At 41.8% G+C, this 24,281-nt stretch overlaps 1 protein-coding gene across 1 annotated transcript in view; it reads left to right on the forward strand.

The window, feature by feature from the left end:
- Positions 1-16,793, forward strand: part of pdia5 (protein disulfide isomerase family A, member 5) — a 54,670-nt gene extending 37,877 nt beyond the window's left edge. Inside the window, exons 12-17 of the mRNA XM_083996363.1 lie at positions 3,870-3,940; positions 5,487-5,650; positions 6,103-6,233; positions 10,396-10,466; positions 15,774-15,908; positions 16,700-16,793. Of these exons, the coding sequence (XP_083852489.1) occupies positions 3,870-3,940; positions 5,487-5,650; positions 6,103-6,233; positions 10,396-10,466; positions 15,774-15,908; positions 16,700-16,780 (653 nt within the window). The 3' untranslated portion in view covers positions 16,781-16,793. The remainder of the gene's footprint in view (positions 1-3,869; positions 3,941-5,486; positions 5,651-6,102; positions 6,234-10,395; positions 10,467-15,773; positions 15,909-16,699) is intronic.
- Positions 16,794-24,281: the final 7,488 nt, after the last annotated feature.

Here is a 24,281-nt window from a genome sequence, read left to right on the forward strand (position 1 = left end):
CGGCTCTGCTCCGCCGTTCTAAAAAATAGCTTACACCGACAAATAAAGGTAACGAACCTACTGCTATGACTATAGGGATTATGGCAATGGGCCAATTTGCCAAAATGTTGAACTATCCCTTTAACAGCCATACTGTACAGGGGCTTTAAATGAAACGACCCATCCTGAGTCCTCACCATCTCACTTTTATGTCACCGTTTTCTAAGGCTGCAGCAGACAGCACACATTATCCAACAGACTTGCAGATGATTTTCGTGTCGTTAGCTGGTGGAGTTATTAGCTACAGTATCTAGGGCAGAGAACCCGAGTGAGTAACTTGGGATAAAAAGTTTTTTCTCTCTTTCTCTCTCTCTCTCTTCTGCGTCCTCATCCTGGATGCACAGAGAAATGTTTTTGAGTTTCAGGAGTGCAGGGAGCAGACGAGTCCGTCCTCTCCGCTCCTACACGGTGTCACAGCTTCACACACACTTGTCCTGCAGTTGACTCACCCCGCAGACAGCAGCCAGTCACCCACACACTCAAATCAAGGGCAGTCAGCTGAAACAAGCTGCATCAGATCTTTTCAGCTCATGCACACAAACACAAACACACACACACACACGAGTATAGATATATGTACACCTGCAACACACATTAAACATATTTCACACTAAGGCGCTAACATTTATCGCACACAATTTCATTGCATATCGCTCTCTGCCTCTCTCTCACTCATACACACACGTACACACATGGATGCCCGGCCTTGCTGCTTCAGTGCAGTTTCTTAATGGCCCTGCTGTCATAGTGAGATTAATGGTCTCCCAACCGCCACCATCAGCTTGTATTTCTGTCCACCTCTCAGCGCGCCCATTCTCACCGTCCTCTGAACAGCACTCGCTGGGGGTTGTTTCCGTGCAGCTCGGCAAAACGGGCAGCAGGACAGGGCGCCGTTTCCCAGAGTGAACCTGTTTATGTCCCGAACCAAAACAAAAGCTCCTCCCCTAGCCAGAAATGTTGGACCAGAAAGCACAGCAGCATAATGGATGCAGGATGTTGTTCCAGCAGATGTGGCTGCAAATGGCAACATTTGATCCCTAAATGTTTGTGTTCAGACTGCAGTCGGTGCATCAGGAAGTGAGTGGTTGTGATTGACACACCTCTCCAGACCGGCCACTCAGTAGCACTCAAGTAGCCAAAGGCTGCAGTGGACCGAGAGGAGATGACCTAACAACACCCTAACCCTAACAACAAAGTCACCAGGCTTTTAACTTTTCTTTTTTCTTTTTTTTAGCATGCATCAGTTTTTATTAGAGCTACAGTGATGTGTGTCCTGTTTGTTCATTCTGATCTCTTCTCCGTCTGAATCAGCAATATTTCTATGTATTTCTGAGCCCCCCCTCTCCACACACACACACACACACACACACAGTCTGTGAGTATGAATGCGGAGCAGAGCTGATGCCGAGCACGGGCCAGACATTTGGTTTTCCTTCTTACTCATCACTTTGAAGGGTCAGACAAAGTCCTTTTAGTCACTGTTTCTCTGCTCAGCCTCAGCACAATCTGCATGATCACACACTACATTGATTTAGATGAAAGAGAAGCAGCTTCTCTTTTTTTTTTCCAAGAGGCGTATCACACTTGATTTATAGCCTGCGCCAGCACTGCATTATATATTGAAGAAAGGAATTCTTGAACTGTTATGACAAGGGCAATTTACCAGGTTTGGAAATGTACCAACTTTGTTTCATGCATCTGTGCACAACAGTGCTCTGAACACACACACACACACACACGCTGCTCATCCCTGATCAAAAAGCATATTCATGACATCTTAAAACAAAACATCTTGTACTTGACGAATATTGTTTTATGTGTTTGAAAGTCATTTTGAATCCAAAAATAAAATGTTTGCCCGTTCGCTCATGCAATATTAAACACACCTTCACACCAAACACAGTTTGTTCACGATGCTCGGAGCTCAGACAGATTTGTTGCAAAAACATTCACATGGAAACACACAAACAGACGCCACTACCTCCAGATAATACAGAGTTATACGGAGCAAAAACACAGTTAACACTGTCCCTCTTTCTTAATTAAAGAACGGAGAGGTGCAGAGAAAAGTAATGAAATTCATTCTCCTTGAATTTTTCCTCTGAAGTTGAACAAGCTGCAGACTTAATACGAATAATTCATATCATCATCTAGTGACTGTCAATGTCAGACTGAAACTCTTTGAAAAAAAAAAAATTATACAAGTTTTTGCTTTTACACCCTGTGAAGAGATTGGTTTCCTTAGTACGGAGCATAGTTACAGCTGACCCTTGTAATTAAACAAAGTGATTATTTTATGAAATGCACTTTACATATTGCAGTATAAATTGATCGAGAAAAAATATTCGCGTGAATTAACAATATTGGGTCGTGATTCTGAAGGGAAGGTTTTCCTTTTTATTTCTGCAATAAAACTAACAAAAAGCTGACAAGAAATATTGAAACAGTAAATGCAATAACACAGAAGCAGGAGTCTGTGGTGAAGGTCTTTGAAGCTTTGCCTTTTCAACTGTTTGGATCGACATCACATCTGTAATCCAACTAAAACACGACCACTTCAGGAATTTCTTTCTTCTTAGTTTTTTTTTTGTTTTTTCCAATTGAACACAACAAGTTCCAAATGATTTGCTTCGGCTCGATTGTGCCGACGTAGATTGTACCTTCAGTTTTCCTTTAGAGCTCACAGGAGCTGACGCACTTTGATTTCCACTCTCTTTGTACTCAGTCTCTGCTTGGGATGTATTTTTATGTGTAGCCACATTGTGCTGTTGCAGTGTGTTAACACCATCTACACCATGTTGTGGTGGTTTCTTCTAAGTCTGACTTCTTTACGAGTCTGAATTTGCATATTTTTGAATCCAAGCCATTTTCACACCAGTACATTTTCATTGGAACCAACTCCTCGATGGCACCCTGACAACCCGCTATGAGATATTTGTGTTACCCATACGTTAAGACAACATTGGACCATATGGCCCAGCTGGACTCGTCACCTCCACTTCCCCCTCCATCCCTCCCTCCTCCCTTCATCCTCTACTTGCACTCTTTCTTTCACTACTATACTTGTCACTTCCTCCCACCCAGCTCTTAGTCTCTTTCAGTTTGTCTTAAACATGCTTACTCAGATGCAAACACGCACACCCATGTCTGAGAATAAAACATGTAGTCAGCAATCAGGGCCTGAATGACCTCTCCTGGTAAACGAAGGGAGACTCTCGTCATCTCAGTTACAGTTTCACCCTCAGCGTGGCGGCAGCAAAGCCTCAGACAAACCGGTGGGGAAACAGTAGGACACCGGAGAATTACAGCTGTTGACACACGGATTCAGTGCGACAGCTCTGTGGATGTAACATTGTACAAAGATTGCAGGGCTCTTGGACTGTTCTTAGCCTTACTTTTATGAAAATATATTCTTCAGCAGCACATAGCTATTTGCTTTTTTTCATATTCCACAAGGTTGAGGGGTGATTCATTCATCGGTCCTTTTTACTGTCACTGACTGATGTGACTGTTTTGGTTAGCAGGCTGCTATTGTGAGGATGAAAGTTTCAGCATATAAATGTTTTATATGCAAAATGCATTTTTCATCTTTATCTGTTGACTTTTGTGTATTTATTCTTTTTATTAATTAAATTCACCATTTTAAAATGTGTGTTTAATGAAATAATTAAAAAAAATAGTTGGACAGAATACTACCAAATTAGTTTTTAATTATAATAAATATGATAGTCAGATTCATTGTTATCATTTTTTACTCTCAAATAGCAATGTCAATATCAGCGTCTGCAATCTGCGAGGCCAGTCTCTAACGTATGATCTGAATCCTTCAGGGTGTGGCCACTGCAAGAAGATGAAGCCAGAGTATGATGAAGCAGCTGAAATACTCAACAAGGGAGCAGATGTAAGTTTTGTGACCTTTGCTTGTGTTGTTGTGTGCCCAGCGTGCAAGACTTCAGGTCCGTGTGTTTTGTTCAGTTTTCATATTTCACACTCCGTCGAACATGCAGGACTTCACTGCGTAGCGGCGCCTCATTAACAGATCATAATAATCCCTCCCTTGGCCCGGAGGCTGTTGGCCGACACAACCGACATGCTGGTCAGTCTGTCCAATGGCCCGGTTCTCGATGTGTTTCTGATTAGTCGGGTGTGTTCCTCACCTCTCCTCTCCGCCATTATGTCCTCGGTGGTAATCTAACACTCCCCGGCCAGGGGCAGGGCCAATAAAACTCCAGCCTGGTGACTGTAGCAATTATCTCATCCATGAGCGTCCCCCCGGCCCGACGCTTGGACCTTCTCCTTGTGGCTCCGTGCCCAGCGCTGGAGGTCAATGGGAGAAGGCTGACCATTATCTAATATGGATTGACTGGAGCTTCTCTCACCCCAAGACCTGAAGGCTTAGAATATCATTTATTTTTCTCCTCCTTACCTCCCTGCTGGTGTTTTTTTTATGCAGCATTTTTAAATACACAAAAGGCTCAGTGTGCTCATTTGCAAAGGTTGAACTTGGATTGTGTTTATAGTGCGGGCTGTTAATTAGTATCATGTTAAGGGTTAGTCTCAGGCCTCTATTAGTCTAATTGGACAGATCCCTTTATAGTTATTATTTTTCAAAGGTCCCACATGGTTTACACTGATCAGCTACAACATTAATACCAGTAACAGTCTTTAATGTTGCAACAGTCTTTATTGTTGCATATATACAGTATATGAAGCAGGGAAAATAAGTATTGAACTTTTCAATAGACTTGCATGGTGAACATGCATAGTGGCCATGGCGGTTGAGTGCATTACTCATTGTTTTTTGTTGTTGTTGTTGTTTTTTTTAACTGTACCTGCTAATTGCAGGTCTGTCTAGAGCTCTCTGCCAGTGGTCATCGGCTCTTGGACAACTCTTCTTAGTTTTCTTTTGACTCTGTCAGAAATCTTGTGAGGGACACGTGGTCATGTCCAGTTTATGGTGAAATGTTCTTTTCACTTCTGGGTAACGGCACTAACAGATAAAACGGTGCATTCAGACTCGTCTGTAACCGACACCATCAGGATGTTCTGCAACATAAGTTTCTGAAGGTCTGGAGAAGCTCTTTGCTTTTCCCCACCATGAGATGCCTCTGGTGGTGTGACACCTTGGTGATGAGAAACCTTTTCATAGGCGTCAATTTGGACTAAATCAGCTGATATTACTTTGCACTGATAGGGGATAGGATTACTTTCAAAATACTGACGTGTTCAATACTTATTTTCCCTGCTGTATATGAATATTTGCTTTGCAAGTCGATTAATAGTGTGCAGCCCTAAATGTTCTGCTTGCACTCCTAAGATTTTAAGTAAAGGGCCGCTGTGCTCCTAGTAATAAAAGTTAGTCTGGAGTCTTGCCACCAGCCGCAACATTGAAACCAGTCACCAGTTCTAACGTTTGCGGCTGATCTGCTGTTGTTGTTACCTCTCAGAGTCCAGGTGTGCTGGCAGCGGTGGACTCCACGGTGCACAAGGCTGTGGGGGATCGCTTCAAGATCTCTGGCTTCCCAACGGTGAAGTATTTCGAGAAAGGTGAAGACAAGTATACGCTGCCACATCTCCGGAGCAAAGACAAGATCATCGAGTTCATGCACAAGTGAGTCACACTCTTCACCAGGCAGCTCAGCCACTTCTCTACTTCTGTCCAACAAATGCTGCCTTTGCAGAGTTTTAGACATTTAGACACAGACTCAACCCCATGTGCGTTGTATTAACTTGTCCCTGAGCTTAAACATCCGCTTTTGTTCCTGATTAGCTGCAACATTTTTTACATAACGTCCTCCCAGTGTAAGAGATTCAACTTTAGAAAAGGGTCAGTGTGAAAAGTAGTGGATTTACAATGACATCAGTCCAGCTGCAGCCATTACAGGCTCCATAAAGGAAGGTCAGCAGCATTTAATATAGATATAGTATGGAGTATTATTGCATAACTGGTATTCACCATGTGACCGTTTTTCTTTTTTGGAAACAAGTATAGGCTACTCTATATGCACAATCTCCTTATTGTGTATATAATAGTTATTACTTTGCTCTGTTTTATGTCTCTAGTCCCCAGGCACCTCCTCCACCCGAGCAGTCCTGGGAAGACAAGCCTTCCAGCGTCAGCCATCTTGGATCAGAGGATTTCCGAGAGGCACTGAAGAAGAAGAAGCATGCCCTGGTCATGTTCTACGCTCCCTGTAAGAGCCTCATTCATACCAATTAAACAACCCTCTACAGCGGTCTGCTATTACTCCTGACAGGCTCATCTGTAGTTGGCAGGAGACAGTTTTTGCACAAACTGTAGAATTTCATATATTTCGCTGTTTTGATCAAAATATTAAGTGTGTGTGAAGTTTCTGCAACCAAGTGTGATCACAGCCCTGCTCCGTCGGGCTCGGTGTGATCATATCCTGGGTTTTAACCAGTGTGCATACGTCACTCTGAGCCGTCTTGCCAAGCTCCTCATCACACAGTATATAAACTCCACCTAAGCCACGGGGAGACTGAGGAATGATTCAGATTACTGAGAATAGATCTGTGCAAGTTAAAAAAAAAGAGAAGTCACTCTCCCACCTCGTATCTCGGGGAAGATGGATGTGAAATTCTATTATGCAGATTTATATTGCTGGAAAAAAAATCTCCTGAGAAAGGTAGCTGTCCTGCTAAATGTTGGCAACAGAATAACTTTTATGTTGCTGTTTGAACTGGCACAATCTGACCTGTCAAACTGAATCTTTGCCCAGTGTCACTGCAACAGCTGGCAGTTGAGATGTCAGCCAGTTTAGCGAGTTAAAACTTTGGCATCAGTCTTTAAAGCTCCTCTAATAAGAACTCTTAATAGGTAAAATAAGGTGATACAAAGGAGTTTCTAATGGTGATTTTTATTTTTACAGGCTATTTACTGTGTGATTCAGTCTTTTCAGTGTTTCCAGGCAGCTGTTTTCACTCTGTATTAGCCCCATTTTACTCAGTGGTTGGTGAAGACAAAAGCAAAGCTCTTTAGAAAAACACTTATTCACTCATGAATAACAAACTCAAAGGAATTATGAGAGTTCCCAATATGTAATTTGTGTTTTTTTTTTCTTTCTTCTAACTCGCTCAATTAAAGCTGATATAAAGAAGGTATTTGCAGGTTTTGCTAGAGCTACATAGCCAACCTTAGCATTAACTATGGATGTGAACCTTTCACATTTGAATCGATACGGTACCAGTATTCGGTACCGGTACACAACGGATGCGAAGGTTCGTTCAAGTACTGAAATGTGGTACTGTTTGACTTCACATACTAAATCCGGTACCCATCCCTAGCATTAACAGCCGTCCCCTCCAAGCCAAGAATAAACTTTGCAAGTTCAGTATCAAACTGCTTCTATTAAAATGATCACGCTAACCAGCTAGGCCATCTTGGTCCATCTTGTCACTCTTTGATATCCACAAGTAGCTCCTTTAAAGTTCGCCACCAACAAACAATTCACAGACTCAGAAACAGAACTCATCTGTTTGACCTGTTTGACTGGGCACATGTGGCTCACACAAGTCCAACCTCAGGTTTGAGAAAATAGCCTTCGCTCTAACTAACTCATGGTATTTGACTTCTCCATGAAGTGAGAGGCAACTCTCTGACATTGAAATGAGTTTCAAAATGTCGGGACCTTCACCTGAAACACAACACACACACACACACAGATGCAGAAGGAATACAGAGCAGCTTAATTATCAGTACACACACAGACACACACATGCACCTCTGTCCCTGTGTTTCTGCCCTGTGAGTCTGACGAGGGCTTCAAAGCCAGACGGGGCACGGCGGTCACGGCGCGGTCCCGTCGGAGCTTCCCTCTACAAAGAGACGCTCCAGATGCACATCAGGCAGCAACAACCTGCTGCCCCTCCACCCCGCCCTCCCCATCTGCACCCTCACTGTATCAGCTTGCGTTTAATAGAGCATTTGCTGGATTTACAGCCGCTCGCTAAGATGTCAAGATTTAGCAAGCGTCATCGAGCTCATACTTCAGACAGAAAAATCTTCTTTTTTTTTTTTACAGAGTTAGGGGGGTGTTATTGGTTTTAAGTCTTAAATCAGCATAACTGAAACCAAACTTACACTACATGATGTCATGTTTTCACTCTCTTTTTGGCTCTTTCCCTCTGGCAATACTAAGTTAATAGTCCCTCAATACACATTTGTAACCATGAGTAGGTATTTGTAATGCTTAGATCCAAACAAAACATTTCCATGCCTTTATTTTCTAGGTGTTTTTACATTTCTTTTGCCAATTTCTGTCATTTGCAGAGGATCAAGGCTGCTACATTACTTTGTCTGCTGTTCCCTCCATCTCAGTCTCTGCCTCTGTCGGTAATTATGAGAAAGACAAAGTGAAAGTGTCTGTGTGGGCAGAGGAGAGGAAGGTCTCATTATCAGCTGCAGACCTACTTTTTCTTACAAACCTTTTTAAATAAACCTTGCTTGTATGCCAGGAAGTATGTGAGATGTCAAAGCTGAAATATTCACCTACAGAGTTCATCCATCAGGTATCTGCTCTCATCCCACCGGTTGGTTGGACACTGATTTGTCTGCTGTCCAACTACAGTATATACAGTACATCTGCTCTGTTTTTCCTTTTTGTTGTTGATATAACGGTCTCACAATGGTGACAGAACCTTTAAAGGTTTAAAGGCCGTTGAATATTGCAGCTGAAATGGTACTACAGCAGGAAAATGGCTTTTGTGAGCTGTGCTGAATGCCGCTCAGAGAGCTGTAGCTCTGGAAAGGAAGATAAATGGACAGATGCAGAGTTGATGTATAATTGAGCTGAAGGTAGAGTTATGTATGTGCGTGACTATGTGAACGCTCGTGGGCATGTACACTCATTATAGCCGTGGCCACCGTCGGTCAGTGCCACTGTGGCCTGTCAAATCCTTTTAGAGTGGGATTAACATTAATGTTTCATGGGAACAAATTTGGAGATCTTAGTTTGGGGGGAGGGGGGGGGCAACATTAACAGCTGGTAACTGAGTGTATTGTGTTTAGTACATTATTTTTTAATGTAAAAAGCATGTATCTTGAATAGCCTGTTTTGCTGTTCAGTAAGTATGCTAAAGCTAGTTTGAGATACTAAAATCGCAGTTGTTTTCCAACTTTGTGGTGGCAGTTTATCTCCTGTTTCAACAGATAGTGGCCTGATGCAGAAAACACTCTCCAGTTTTGTGCTTTTATGGTTTAATGTGAGTAAATCCATGGCTATTTCAGGAGCAGATTAATGCCCATGGTCAACATTACAGTAGTGTTGTAAACGTTTAGCCACATGTTCTTGGCCGCGTCTTGTACGTTAGAAAGCGGTTCGATGAGTCAATAACACCTTCAGGGCATTTGACCAGCATTTGTATTTTCATCCTATTAACCAGTGTGTTTCCATCCAACCAGCCTGCACTGATTATCTTAACAATCAGCTTTGTGCCGACAGTCAATCCACAACAACTCTCAGCACCAGGAAACTGTTACAGGCTGCTGGGAAAAACAAGACTAGTGGCCTGGCTATACCCTCTTAAACATTTGTGCCTCTTTGTTATGGGCCGACTGATGAGTCATTTAATCCTCATCTGGTCACCCAGTGACAAAGTGTTGTTGGTTTTTTTGGGGGGTTTTGTTGTGGAAAATTTTCTTGTCACTTGTGTTTTTCACCTTTTTTTTTATGGCAGAAGAATTCAGTTTCCAACAGCGGTAACAACACTTTGATTGCACCAGAGCAGAAAAATGGGGTACTTGACATTAGCAACAAAAAAGGAGCAAGACAAACAGAAAATCAAAGGAAAAAGATGTCATAACAGCAATCACTCTGCTTGATTGCAAGTACCATGCAAAAAAACACGACAAGTGTCCCACCTTGGCGAGATTCAGACAGAATCTGAAAATCTTCCCTCGCAGATAAGAACGTAGCCATACAAGCTCCTGTCTGTAAACATGATGTGTAGCGGTGGCACCTGGAGGTGTATTTGTGTAAGTATTGACATACTGTAAATGGATGGCTGCTGGAGCAGAGGGAGCTCCAGGGAGGTTGTGTTTATGGCAGCAATAAAGAGATTTACAGTCTCTCATAACACACAAGTGAACCATCTCTAATGTGGCGTGAAGCTCTAAATAACTGCAGGATTGTGACAGGGTCACGTGCTTTATGAACACGGATTAAAGTGATTTTGTTGTACCTCCTGATTGTGTGCGTTTTAGTAGCATCATATTTGTGTGGCATTATTGCCCCGCTGTGGTGTCGTATAGGAGGTGAGGCTGGATGTTGCGGTGTAAATGTGTAATGATGAGCTTTGCTGTAATAACGTCCCATCTGTGTGTCCGTCCTCTTTCAGGGTGTCCACATTGTAAAAACGCTGTCCCCCACTTCACCACGGCGGCGGAGCTCTTCAAAGAAGACCGCAAGGTTTGTGCTGCAGTTGAATTCATATATTTACTATAAGCAACAATTGTGTGACTCATAGAATAACAATGCAAGTTTCCTGTCATGGATTGCTTGTGTGTGTGTCTGTGTTGAGCCCAGTGTAGATAATATACAGTTTAATTTCATTTCTGGCTGCTATGATTCACCTCAATCAAGACAAATAACAACAGGCACACTTTAATGACACTGTGGGATCACGGGTGTTGTTATCTTCACCACCACATCTGTCACTGCAGCTGCAGTCAGCTTCTCCAGGCTAAGATGCCTTCACTGTCAGTCGTTCAGGAAGTTTTTATCAGGAGCTGAATTATCTGCAGGAGACTTTTGAGTTTTGACCTCCGGTATCCTAAAAATGTCAAATTTACTGCTTCTGGCACACGGAGCGCAACACTGACAAAATATATAACCTCATCTAGTTGTTGCGTATTATGACTTCATAGAGCACAAATCCTGGAAGAGGTGAGAAACTGCCAGCATTTGTTTCGATCGCTGACGACAGTTCTTTATTACCCAAGGAAGGCTGTATGTTTTGGTTTGTGGTCATGGTGCAGGATGAATTTAGGAGCGATCAGACGCTGCCCCGATGACGTTACAACATCTAAATTACCTAAAACCATTGCACGGTACTGTTAGTGTGTAGTTGACTCACTATCAAACTTCTCACATGTCTCTGCATGAGACGGGGAATCAGGCTTTTAAATCTGTCTGCATAGAGCTTAATTGCACTGCATATTGTTATTCTTTGTTTACAATACGCTTAATATTAACGCTGTCATTTTTTAATCCTGCACCAGACTTTCTTTTTTTTTTTTTTTCCCCGACGGCTCAATAGATGTCTTATTTTTCATAAAAATAGATGATCTGAAATTAGCATGACAGCCTGCAGAGTGATTGTACTCCCATTTGTCATACTCAGACTGTCTAATAAGATCTTAGCAGCACAGCGACATCTTGAAAACTCTCAAACCGTCTCCGCCTCATCCCTGGTCTGTGTCTTCATAATGTGACAGCGAGGAATCTCACCATCTACCCAAAGCCAACACACTGTCCTCAATTCCTCGGCACACTAAGGTCTCGGGGGTTACTGGATGTTCATGAAGTCACAACAGGACACGCACTCATCCTCACCCTCCATCATCTCTCCTCCCTCTCATTCCTTTTTCCCCGAGGACTTCTTCTGTCCCGACACCTCCCACTCCCGATCTTCCCTGTTAATACCCTCTGACTGCAGGACTCCATACTTCCAAACCTCCTTAACTGTGTGACTCATCCACACACACACACAGTGAGATAAAAAAAATAAATGTGGGTGCGTGTCTGGCGATACTGTGAGCTATAATTTATCATCTCAAAGTGACACTCACCTTTAAAAAAAAAAAAAAAAAAAAAAGAAGACATCAAATCGTTGACTCATAGAGATGCTTAATGTTAAGTTCACATGTTCCAGTGGCGCTCAGGCAGCGTTGTTGTCTCATTAGTTTGGAATTTTTCAAAATCATTGTCAGATGGCTCGAAACAGTGACATGTCCTCAACATCTTAGTCATCTATTTTTCTGAGGCAATCCTCTGTAACGTCTCTCCGTGGAATTAAAGTTCGGCAGATGAGCTGGAAATGTTTGTGTGTAAGTCTTGAGTCCTGCCTGTCAGCTACAACTTTAGGAACTTGTTCACTCCTTTTGTTGATTTCCTTCATTTCACGCTGAGACACATCCTCATGACCTTCATTTATATAAGCTGGCAAATCAGAGGCAGGCTCTTGTTTACAGCGGTGGCCTGGTTTAACACCGGTTAGTCAGACAAACATAAGCTTTGATTTGTAGCGATGATTAACCAACATGGCTGAAATGAAACATTACTATCGACACCTTAAAATTACCTTTGCTTGAAGAGAAATGTTTTTAAACATCAAGTATCTAGTGGCCTCAACAGCTCAAGGATATTTGGCATCGCCTCACTGCTCAGCGGTATTTGGATCAGCATCCATATGGTAAAACCTCCACAAGCTGCGGAGCCTCGGGGACTCTCGTATACGCGAAGGTTACATAAAGGCAGAAGCTGAAGATTTCCTCCCTATCATCATCCCTCAAGTGGCCACTGGAGGTGTGAAGTTGTGTTTGAACAAGACGGCTCTGAAAGTGTTTACTTGGCAATCCTCTCTATTTATAAAGCCGAGCCACAGCGTATAGTAGCAGGCCAGTGTTGATCAGAGTCTATTAGCTGCCCTTGCCTCATTTACCAAAGACAAACACGAGCTTAGCTCCGGCTTTGAAGACACAAACAATTAAAACTCCACATTCTGTGTTGGCTGACAGCAAGGGGAGCTCTGCAAAGGGTTTGTGTTTTTTCTTCTGTTTCCCAAATTCCAATCAATAATAGCAGCATTAAAGGTGCACATTGGTCAGAGCGATTATGAATGTCTAACAGTTATCTATTGTATTCATACAGTACATGCTGCATGTACAGAGTGCACACTTAACTAATTACTGGAACATTCAGGGAAATGAATGACTGAGGCCTCTGTTGATCTGGTGCAAAGTAGAGTTTCAACTTTAGAGCATGGAAGTTTGGCGCTTTCCCCCTGTGGAGCTGGGTGAGAGTGTCCATGTCCAAGAATCTGTCGGCTGAGCTGGCTGACTTCCTGCTGGCTTCTCAAACACAACTGTGATAAAATGAAAAATAAAAGAAAATATGTGCAATTTACATTTTACTTTTCCAATTATTATGTCTGGAGCCTGTGCGTTATGCGATGTATGCAGAAGTTGTGGCGACCAGTTTTGGCTACTATGTAAACTATGGATGGGGGGGGAAATCGATACAGAATAGTATCACGATATTTTCTAATAATAATAACTTTATTTATACAGCACCTTTCAAAAACAAGTTACAAGGTGCTGTACAACTGAAATAAAACAGGTCAAATACATAATAACATAAAACCACATAATAAAACCACCTGAGAAATAAAATTGGATTTTAAAATTTAAAATCACCCACCCACAACAAAGTAATCATACAACAATAATAAAACAAATTTTATCGATATACTTGTTAAAGTTTTCATTTGGAGACAGTCGGAGTCATTTGCAGCTGAAAAAAATCTAATAAACCACAATATCGCAGCATATTGCAATATTTTTAATATCACAATAATATCGTAACGAGACACAGGTATCGTGATGATATCGTATCGCAGGGCCTCTGGTGATTCCCTAATGCAAACTACTTCACAGCTCAGCACTGTGGGCAGTGGTTGTAACAATGGTGTCCAACTGTTCCACCAGTAAACAAGGATATGAGTAAAGCTGGATTTGTAATACTTCTTAAAAATAGTCTTTTAATAATAAAGTAAATGCTCTTGATATGAGTGTTGGTGAGAATCACTGTGGTTTGATTACCGCTCTGCTCTTCTGTGCGACGCTGATGGATCGAGGCCAAGTGGACTGGTAATATGCAGCTCCTCAGAAATGTTTCCGGTGGATTGGATTGGTGATGTGTGGTCCTGTGTCACTGTGAAGATGGATCAATAATGGAAAACGGCTGCAGACTTTGAAGAACAACGTCTCTACGACTTCATTTTGTTCTGTCAATTCACAGCAGCTCCGATTGATTACCCGGGGACGAGCAGTCGGATGGATCTGTAGTTACATTATGTCCCCTGTTGCTACTTAAAGCACTCCGTGTATTTCAAACTGTCGTAACTTGGAGAATGTCGAATATTAAAAGACTTTCCCTGTTGTAGCCTGCACTGTACTGTATCTTTTCGTGAACTAAGAATAGAACGATTTTAAGAAGGATTGTGTCAGATAGGTTTTTGTTGACTATTAATTTGCTTATTCAAAGGTTGAAACACATCAGTTCAGCTGATTAAACACAGCTTGCAGCATGTGTGTGAAATCCTCTTGTTGTGGGGGCACATCGAGTTTAAGACACTTGGTTAACAGACCATAGAAGATTATCCCTTTATAGGCTCTGGGTTGCCCACTGGTGTGTAGTAGACTCAAGTCTCTGCTCCCTCTGTCTGTGCTGCTGATGCAGGCGAAGTGCACTCATCTAACTGTATGTTGGTGCTTATGCAGATCCTCAACATTTGAGTATTTGTATTTTGCATAGCGGGGGGGGGGGGGGGGGGGAATCCAGTGGCACTTGTATTTTGTAATTAGGACAAGAAGTTTCTGAGAGTCGCTCGACGGTGAAGCATGCAGGGGAAAAGTGTCTGAGGCGTTTTCCTTCCGCAGCAGATCTGTCATTTCCGCATTCGGCTCAAGCAGACAGATGGACGGCCAGCGATTATTTGATGTTGACAAGTTCAATGTGCGGCGTTCAGCACCCTGAGAGAGGGTGACATTTCAGCTGTCCAAAAGGACACGCTGAGTGAGCCATGTATCAGTGAGGCGGCATTTACGCCTCATTGGGTGGCTTGTCACTAATCGATGCAACGGCTTCGCAACATAAATCTCCCTTGTTGTTTTTATGTAGGAGTGACTGTTGTGGGATCTTTTTTTTTTATTATTCTCTCTCTCTCTTTCCCTCTCTCCACCTCCCACTCCAAACGTTTTGGCTGAAGAGCGATACATCAGTCATTTGTTGTAACCTGGAAAGAGAGTAGTGGTCTAGATCTGCATGAGCCCGGTCAGGGCCAGCAGCTAAATACACCTGAGCTCTTGTTGTAAATACCAATTTTAAGTGGATAAATATTGAGTCCTCTATTAAATCCTCTTGTCCACCCTGTGTGTACTTTTTAATAGTATTGATCTACAATTATAATAAAGTTTATTTGCCCTAAAAAATATAGAGAGTGCTTCAGAGACGCAGAAATAATAAGTAATTGAACAGGAACAATAAAAAATGTTGGATGCGAATTAAAATCATTTTTATAGAACAATAAAACAGGGACATCTAATGATAGAACGGGAGCCAAATCTTAAATAAACTCGCTTTCAAAAAGGTTTAAGAGGCAAAAAGATGCTGCAGATGGTGTCAGCTTTTATATCCACTGGCAAGACAAATGAGAAGTCACATTAAACCTCATCAAGGTTAGACTCGTTTTTACTATCAGATAAAATAACTAACTATTTTTAACACCAGGAAATGGTGTTAAAAAAAGTTTTCACTGGGTAACCTTTCCTCAGACATGGATTAAAGAAGTCTTTGTAGGTAGTTTTAGTACAGTGCATCCTGTTAACATGTAAGACGTGTTTGAAACGAGTTCCTTTGATGCCTTGAAATTCTATCCATTACATTAGGTTAATAATAAGGTCGATAAATCCCTCACTCTCTGTTCCTCTTCAGATTGTGTACGCCGCCGTGGACTGTACGAAAGGACAGAACCACGACCTCTGTAAGCAGGAAGGGGTGGAGGGCTACCCGACTTTCAACTACTACAACTACGGCAAGTTTGTGGAAAGATACAGCGGAGATCGTGGGGTAAGTTGTAGCCGTCTGCATCTCTGACCTGCAGCCTCAGAGACCACACACACTCACAGCCTGAATCTTAAACTAGTTATTGCTGTTTCTTTTTCCTGTGTTAAAAATGATCTCTAATGTGTTTGCTTCTCATTTTCACACTTCGGCCCAATTCCCTTTCTTTCTTTTTCCCTCACCACACTACAAACAAAGGGGTATGATATATTTCACAGAATACACTGGATTCACCAGAAAGAGATGCATTAATTCACCATATATAAGGATTTTAAGATTATTACAGTTGCCAATGTTACATTGTTATTGCTGATTTGCAAGATATTATTGTATAGTGGTGGTATCTCATGTTGTAGGGAAATATTTCCAATCCTCCTGGGATGGAGCCTTAGGCGTTTTCTTTTGTCGACCAAATCACCACAAATTGACAAAAATATTAAATTGAGTAAAGTATTAATGGCAAAACGTATTTAATAATTGTTCAAAATTGTTCATGCACACAACACAACATACCTGAGGTGAATTATTTGAGAAATGTTTGCAGAGAATACTACAGGTAGATGTTGATTTTTTTGGATTCACCTAAACAGATTGACCTTGAACTTGACAACATTTAGATTCTGTCTTTGTATTTTATTTTTTTTTATCTCCATCCTGTCAGGTCAAGTTGAAATAACGTTCAGTGACAGGACTCTCGATTTATATGGGATCAGAAAAGGTCATTTCACAACTAATAATCTGCTTCGAGTTGTGAAACGATCACTTAGTGACTCACCAACTGTCCCCTCTCTCCACAGGAGGCCGGCTTCATAGGATTCATGCGCAGCCTACGAGGACGTGACCAGGAGAAGGTCGTCAAGAGGAAGGAGGAGCTCTGAGGGCCCGTGTGCGGGGAGGGAGGGAGGGAGGGAGGAGGGGGTGGGAAGTGGGATTTGGGGGGAGGGGGAGGGTGTTGCACTGCACAGTTTTGTCATTGCACTGTGACCCTTGACCCTGGCAAGGGCCCTATCCGCACTGACGTGGGAGACTTGATGACCTCAACGAAAGGCTATTTTTTATACCGTGGTGATCACGTTTGTAATAATACCAACAGAGTACCTACAGTCAGACCGACCACTTGAGACTTCTGTTTTTTTTCATGGATATTCTGACGGGCAGAAAAGACACAGACAAAAAAAAAAAAAAGTGATTTCATTTTTCTTTTTTCTTTTCTTTTTTCTTTTCTTTTTTTTTTTGCCCAAACACTGTGACTGCATATGTGAAAAAGCTACACCCTATACAGTATCTATGCAATACTGACCCCTGCTTAGCCCTGCGGGGGTATTTGTGACAAACTGACTGACCCATAGCGGATAGTGGTGGTCATCATCAGTAGTTAAAGGTGGAGGCCACACTGTCCGTCACTTTACAGGGGGTCCTAATCAAGTCACATCGTCCTCTGCTCTGCCTCTAGAAGACACACACATGCTGATTACTGTCATACACTTGTTTTTAATTTTTTTGTTGTTGTACAGGATCTTCACGTCTCGAGTTCACAGCCATCCATGCAGAATATTGCTTTGTTATCCTCACAGATCAGCTGGGGGAGATAAGTGTGTTTAACACAAACGGCCCCAAAGCTGCGAGGCGAGCTACTGTATGGTAATCATGTACTGTAGCGACGTGAGGAAGGTGATATCATGAACAAAGGGTCAATATTGTGTGTTTGGTTCAGAGCTTTCATGATTAATTTTGCTTTTAGATATAATTTCCTCTTTTTCTTTTCTTTTTTTTCTTGCTCAAATTTGTGGCCTTACAGATATTAAAAAGAGAAAAGTTGCTGGAATTGCAGAAATTGTGAAATGATAAGTGGAGGGTAATCAGAGGCCCGGTGCCGTAGCAGTTCCCTCAGATAAGTGATGGAGCAGCGTACATGAAAAGTGAAGGAAAAAAAACATGAAATGCCAAATATTACAGCGCATTGCCCTTGATATTTTCATGCTTTGTACAAATATTGACAACACTCAGAGCTGTTGTGACATTTCACCCCTTCTTCTTCTTCCTCTTCCTCCTCTGTTGTTCACTGGGATTTCATCACACTCATTTACACAAACATGGGAGAGGCTCATCTATATTGCATGTTGATCATAAAAACGTACAAAACATAAATCTTCCCTCCTTCCGTTGCTGTAATCACCCAGCAGCCTGCACTCATGCATCGTTCGGGGGGAGATGTTGGAATAATTCAGACCTCTGGTTTACACTTCGGGCATTCAGGGTTTTGTTGTTTTTTTAAGTTTACAGTCTGTTTTATAGCCACACATTTCCACCACTCTCTGCTAAAAAAATAAATAAAAAATAAAAAATAATACAACACCAAGCAACCAAAAGCAAAGTGGCAGCACTTAGGCCAATTTTGCCCTAATCTCCATCTGCATGTGTGCCAACGCCTCGGCCTCAGTCAGACTGGACACAGCTCTCCCGTGCCCTCCATCACATTCAAAGGGATGACTTCACACTTACATCCAAGACATAATTAAGCATTAAATGAGTGAAGTCTCCAGACTCCCTTCCCGCCTCTCTTAGCATAACATCATCATCGATTCACAGACATCGTTATTACCACTGTGGCTATTTTTTTTTTCCTTTTTTATGCTCTGTGTTTTCAGCTCCCACACTTCGGTCGCCATAAATATTTAAAGGCTTATCTGTAGCTGAACTTGTTATTCAAGACTTTGGTTTCTTTCATCATGAATACGGTTCTCAGGGATAGCGAAACACAATTAAAGGGAACTAGTTTGTTTGTAATTTTGCATTCCAGCTGAATCATTTTGAGCCCCTAGGTCACCAAAATGAAATGTTATTTGTATCCCAACAAGTAAAATATTGACTTGTCCTTTTTCTGTGCTATATCGGAATATCACGTATTGAATAAGACGTTATGTCAGTTGATGTTACTGAACCATTTCTTGTCAGATGCATAAACCTTGTCATTCTTAGTGGATTTATTCCAAGTAAAACTGTCTGAAATGTTCTGGCTGGCACCAAACACTTGTATGTGTTCAATGTTCAGTGTGACTCATGATATGCAAAATAATTTTAAAAACGAGTTCTTTATACAGTTTGATGTTGGCATATCACCGTAATTAGGTGTTCATTCCCCTTCGCAAAGGGGGGGAAATAATTACCTTTGATTACTACGTCTGTTTGTTTTCTTTAGAAACCTCCACAGTGACATGTCATGTTTGTTGAATAATAGAAAGACCACCTCTGTCTTATCCCAAAGGAATCCATGTTGTGTGGGGAATCGTCACACTCAAAGCCAAGAAGTCATTGTTGCCTTTGTTGATTTTTTCTGTGCCCAGCCATATGTACAGTTTTGCCCATTGCAGTACGGACCTTGCGAGATCAAAAAATAAATAAAGTCAAACATTTCCAGAACATTTTTCACTTGTTTTATACCTTGTGTACACACCTGGGTCTACTAAACAGGACTGTTATTAAAAAATAAACCTCATGTTGTGTTGTAGAATACTTTAAACCATAAACTCACAAAAAAAACATTTACTGAGGAAAGAAATGGACTGAGGAGTAGGAGAATCTTCCAAAATCTTCCAATAGACATTTATTCACCTTATGTGACCCCACCTACTTCACCCGCTTCAAGGATTGTTCTACATAGCACTGTCACTAAACGCTGTCTAACACAGTCCTAAGTAGGGATGGGCATTTCAAGAAAAAGCACCATCCAATAATGACCGAGAACAATTTGGCAATTTGACCATTTCTCATGACAGAGGTAACATTAAAGTCTCCTCTCCTGGCATACGTGAATATTCTCTTGTACCGCTTCTCATCTGTAGTAATCTTTCCATGTTTCTCCCTTTTCTGCTCCAGTAAAAACAAGGAGACATTTACATTTTTTCAGAAAAGACAGTATTCTCATAAACGATTCAATTTTCTAAAATTACTTATGACTATTTGAATATTCGAAAATTCATGCCCATCCTTAATACTAAGCAGAAGTTGAGACAATTAGAAGTGACATCCTGGTTACCACGGAACATGAGATGAATACAGTCGGACAGGCTTTTCTACAAAGTGGAGTCGCCCCCTGATGTTCATTAGATACAACTTAAGGCTCTCCTCTATTTCTAAGGTTTCTAATCAGGCTGTATGCAGATGACACCACTTTTAGCCTTGTTAATCAATTAGGGAAGTGGTCCCAACCTTTTCAAATTAAAGGCCCACTTGAAAATCTGAAAAATGGTCGGAGCCCAGATCCAAATCTGTAACAATACAGAAATCAAATAAGACCAGTTTGCAAACAGCTATTTTGTAGGCTACTAAAACCTTTTGAAAAGTTGTTTCATCGAAATTGTGTGTTGTGTTTGCAAATAACCTGACAGCTCACTTGCAAATGACTTTGCAGCCCAGCCCATGAGTTGGTTTATGAGAAAAACCACTGAATTACTGAAACTCAACAGCAATAGGATGGGATTTTTGTGGTTATTAATCAACACATGGAGGGTGAAAAAAAGGTCATAATGTGTAATAACACCTGTTACTGCCTTGTGTTGTCATCAGAGAGACTCCTACTGTGGTGAGAGTCAGAAAACACTGTAACTTCACTGTTTACTGTTACCTTCGCCACAGATTATCATGCTCACTGACACGGCACTGAATGTGAGAGCCATGTAACAGCAGCACCAGGCTTCTGTGTTGGCACAATGGAATAAATAGAAGTTGACCTTGTGGGGCGGCTCGGCTGACGGGCAGTCCTGGTGAAAGCAGTTTTTGTGCTTGTTTGTTTTGACATTTCTCTCAGTTCTGCATCTCTGAAAGGAAACAAATGGACCATGAGCAGCACTCAGCAGATCTGACACTGATGGTTTTATTATGAGAAATGGCTGGAAAATGGCACCAGCCCTAAAAGTGACCCCACTCATACTGACGTCGGTGAGAGCGAGCTGTCATCACGGAACCCGCTGTCTGAATTTTTGTTTTTCAAAGAGGACGAGCATGTCAAATACTTTCAGAAAGAAAAAATATATATATATTGTGGTGAGGTCCTCAGAGGTGAAGTCAGGTCTTCACAGCTTCAACCTCGAGGCTCGGTCTGAGCCGAGGAGTGACTTTGAGACTGAAGTTTTTTGGTGTGCAGCGATCGCAGGGTCACGTAGGTCTGCTTAGATAAAGTGCTGTTGTTGGGATGCATGCAGTGTTGAGCCATAGCCGGCTGATTAATGCCTCCGAGCACAGGCAGAAATAACCTCTCAATCCCAATTTCACTTTAGAGGATTTTCAAAGGGGCAGAGCATTTTTCATGCCTGGGAGCTTTGATGCATGGCTTCTTTGTGGGTTTTTCTCGGAGGGGAAGGGGGAGGGACAAGGCACTTTAACCTGTGGAAAATGAGCATAAGAGATAGACGGGTTGTTAATACAAAGTCAAGGTCTGCTCACGTTCAAGTATCCTTAACAAAAACCCATTTGCACTTTATGGATAATTGTGTTTGGGGCTCTTCGGGATTTTATCTCTGCAATGTCAGTCTGCACTCTGTCTTCATCAGTTCACCTGTCCTCTACCTCTCTTTCATTGTGTTCATTTTTTATCCACACCCCCACATGACCCCTCCTCTGTACTTAATTTAGCCCCACACCATTATTATTAATATTATTCTTCTTCTGATCAATAGGCTGATGCTGGGACAAATCGGCCCAAAGACCAGAACAACTAAATAAATGGACTTTTGAGGGTCTACTAGAGGGAGGTGAAGCTTCTTTAGCTCGTTTCTCTTCAGGCAGTAATCAGACTGATTTGCATTCTTAGCCGAACAATCCATATGTTCACTCTGTGTGAAATACAATGAAGCTTTCAGTCAATACCGAGAAGAACAGCGTCAGATGGTCAGTTAAAATTCAGGAAATCCATCAGATTTGTGCCATGAAAATGTCAAATGCAAAACCATCGGGGAGTGGGGGTGGGGGTGGGGGTGGGGGAGGGGGGAGTGAGCCGACCTCTCAATGAACAACTTCCATGTTTAACACCTCACTGACAACAATGGATGTTTCTCCAAATTAATGCAAGCTGGATTCACAGAAATCCATGTTCCCCTGTTAAATAATGACAACTGACTGTTGTTCCTGATGGAATCGACCTTTCAGGTAAAGATTGCATGTTCTATGTGCATTTAATCTTATTTAACAACCACGCATTTGGACCTTAGTCATTATACCAAGACATTTACTGTCAATTATTTGTTTATCAGCTCTATTAAATCACTCCACTCGTGCTGAAGAGGCTGTATATTCTCACCGCACACTTGAAGCACACAACATGAGCAAACGCCAATAGCTGGAGGAGCTCTCCAATGATGAATTGCTTTCATGTGATGTGGTACTTTCATTAAAGTGCAAAGGATTTCTAGAGATATATTTCTAAGAAGACTGATCAATAGTGACGCTACAGCAGCTGAGATATCCCGACGTTTTAGTCATCATCAAGGCTCAAGCTCCAGATCCTACACTTCACTTTGATGGAGTTTCCCACATTGTGAGTTGTAAGAGTACATGTCAAATCCAAATGCAAACTCTACTTAAAATGTCTCGATTCAAAGATTATGTGAGCACTTATTACAACCTGTATTTGACTTTTCCATATATCATATAAAATCCCCAACCATGGATCATATTGTGCTGTAATATCAGAGTCCTCTCTTCTGATTTTAGCCTTTCCATCATTTCTTTGGAGCCTGGTTGCACTTACAAAGCACTCTTCTACCACTCTTATTCACCCTGTGATACATCACATACACACACTCATGCACTGATGGAACAGGCAGTTTGGGGTTCAGTATCTCGCCCAAGGACACTTCAACATGCAGACTAGAGGAATCGGAGATTGAACCATTTACCTTTTGATTGTTGGATGACCTACTCCTACACCTACTGAGATGTGCTCCCATTCAGTCACAAGAGAATCTGTGAAGTGGAGCAAAGTCTGACTTGTAGTTTGAGTTTGTTTGAAAGTTATCAGATGAGGCAGAAGAAAATTCTTCCACAACAAACTGGGATAACGATTTCTTTATTAGTTGTATTGTGTAAAATATAATTTCATGCTATTGTTATTAAGATCTCCCTTCATTGGAACTGTAAACTATCAAAAACAGCACCAGACAAAAGGTTTCCTGTGATATCTGCACACACACACACACAGCTTCTCTATATCCACAAAAAACATTTCTCATTTCAGAAGAACTCTCAGAGGCCTCAGTGAGTCCTCTTTATTAATTTTGGGGCGTCTAACGTGTTTAAACAAACCAGATATATCAGATCAATATGTATTGAGTGTCAGTGTCTGTTGGTTTTCTCTGAGTTTATCTTAGAGTTTGGTCCAGAGAAAAGAGATCAGCCTCCAGACACACTGCTACGAGATACAGTGTGGATTTTTATGGTCTCCAGAGGGTGATTGCTGCATTTTACTGGACACTTCACAGGCATTTGATATCACCCTCAGGACAAATGAAACTTTTTGCAACCGTGGCTGTATGTTGTCCAATCTCTCACTGTGTTATTAGAAGTTATAATGAATGAATCATATTGGTTCTTACCCCAGGACTGTAAAAAAAAAATATATAAAAAATACATGTCATGAATTTCCAGGGAAACCTGTCAAAATCCTGCAGGTGAATCGAGACAATATTCTGCAGGTATATTTTTAGACATGTCATAGTTCCCAAGAAGCGCTGAGCTCAAAGCTGAAACGTATAATGATGACATCCTGAGAAAGAGGCAATTGGAGCTGATGCATTTGAATGCTGATGTGTTTGCACATCTGTTTAGGCCGTGTCACAGTGACTGACGATGCTGCCTTCCTCACACCTGACGTTCTCTATGCACTAAACACTCACCGAGACCTGTGGCTATTCATCAGCTTGTCAGCAGCAGCAGACATCCATCTTCCACTTTCACTGCGTGCCTGTCTCTCTCTCCCTCTCTCCCACAGGCCGTGCGGGTGCTCAGGAGGTCCCCTCAGGCTGACACGTCGCCTGAGCTCTGGGGAGATTGCAGAGGTACAGTGTGTGAAGGATGAGGCCACTAACGCCCTCTGTATTGTTTTCATTTTCCTCTATTCACAGTTTTGTTTTTGTCCATATTCGAACAGGAATCGTACGAAAATAGGAGAACATGCTGACACCAGTGAACGGCCTATTTGAGGTCTGAGTGGTGCACTAAACCTTGGCAGGCTTTGGATACACTACATTATTCATTTTCCACGTTATTTAAATTTCAGAGAAGAAGCATCGGATGCTTGGATTTACAGTTAATTTGTTAAAGGCTTTCAGTAGGAGAGAAGCAACTGGGACAAATAGAGATTAGAATAAAATATGGGATGAAAAT

Source organism: Trachurus trachurus, assembly GCF_905171665.1.
Source record: "Trachurus trachurus genome assembly, chromosome: 21".
Classification (NCBI taxonomy): domain Eukaryota; kingdom Metazoa; phylum Chordata; class Actinopteri; order Carangiformes; family Carangidae; genus Trachurus; species Trachurus trachurus.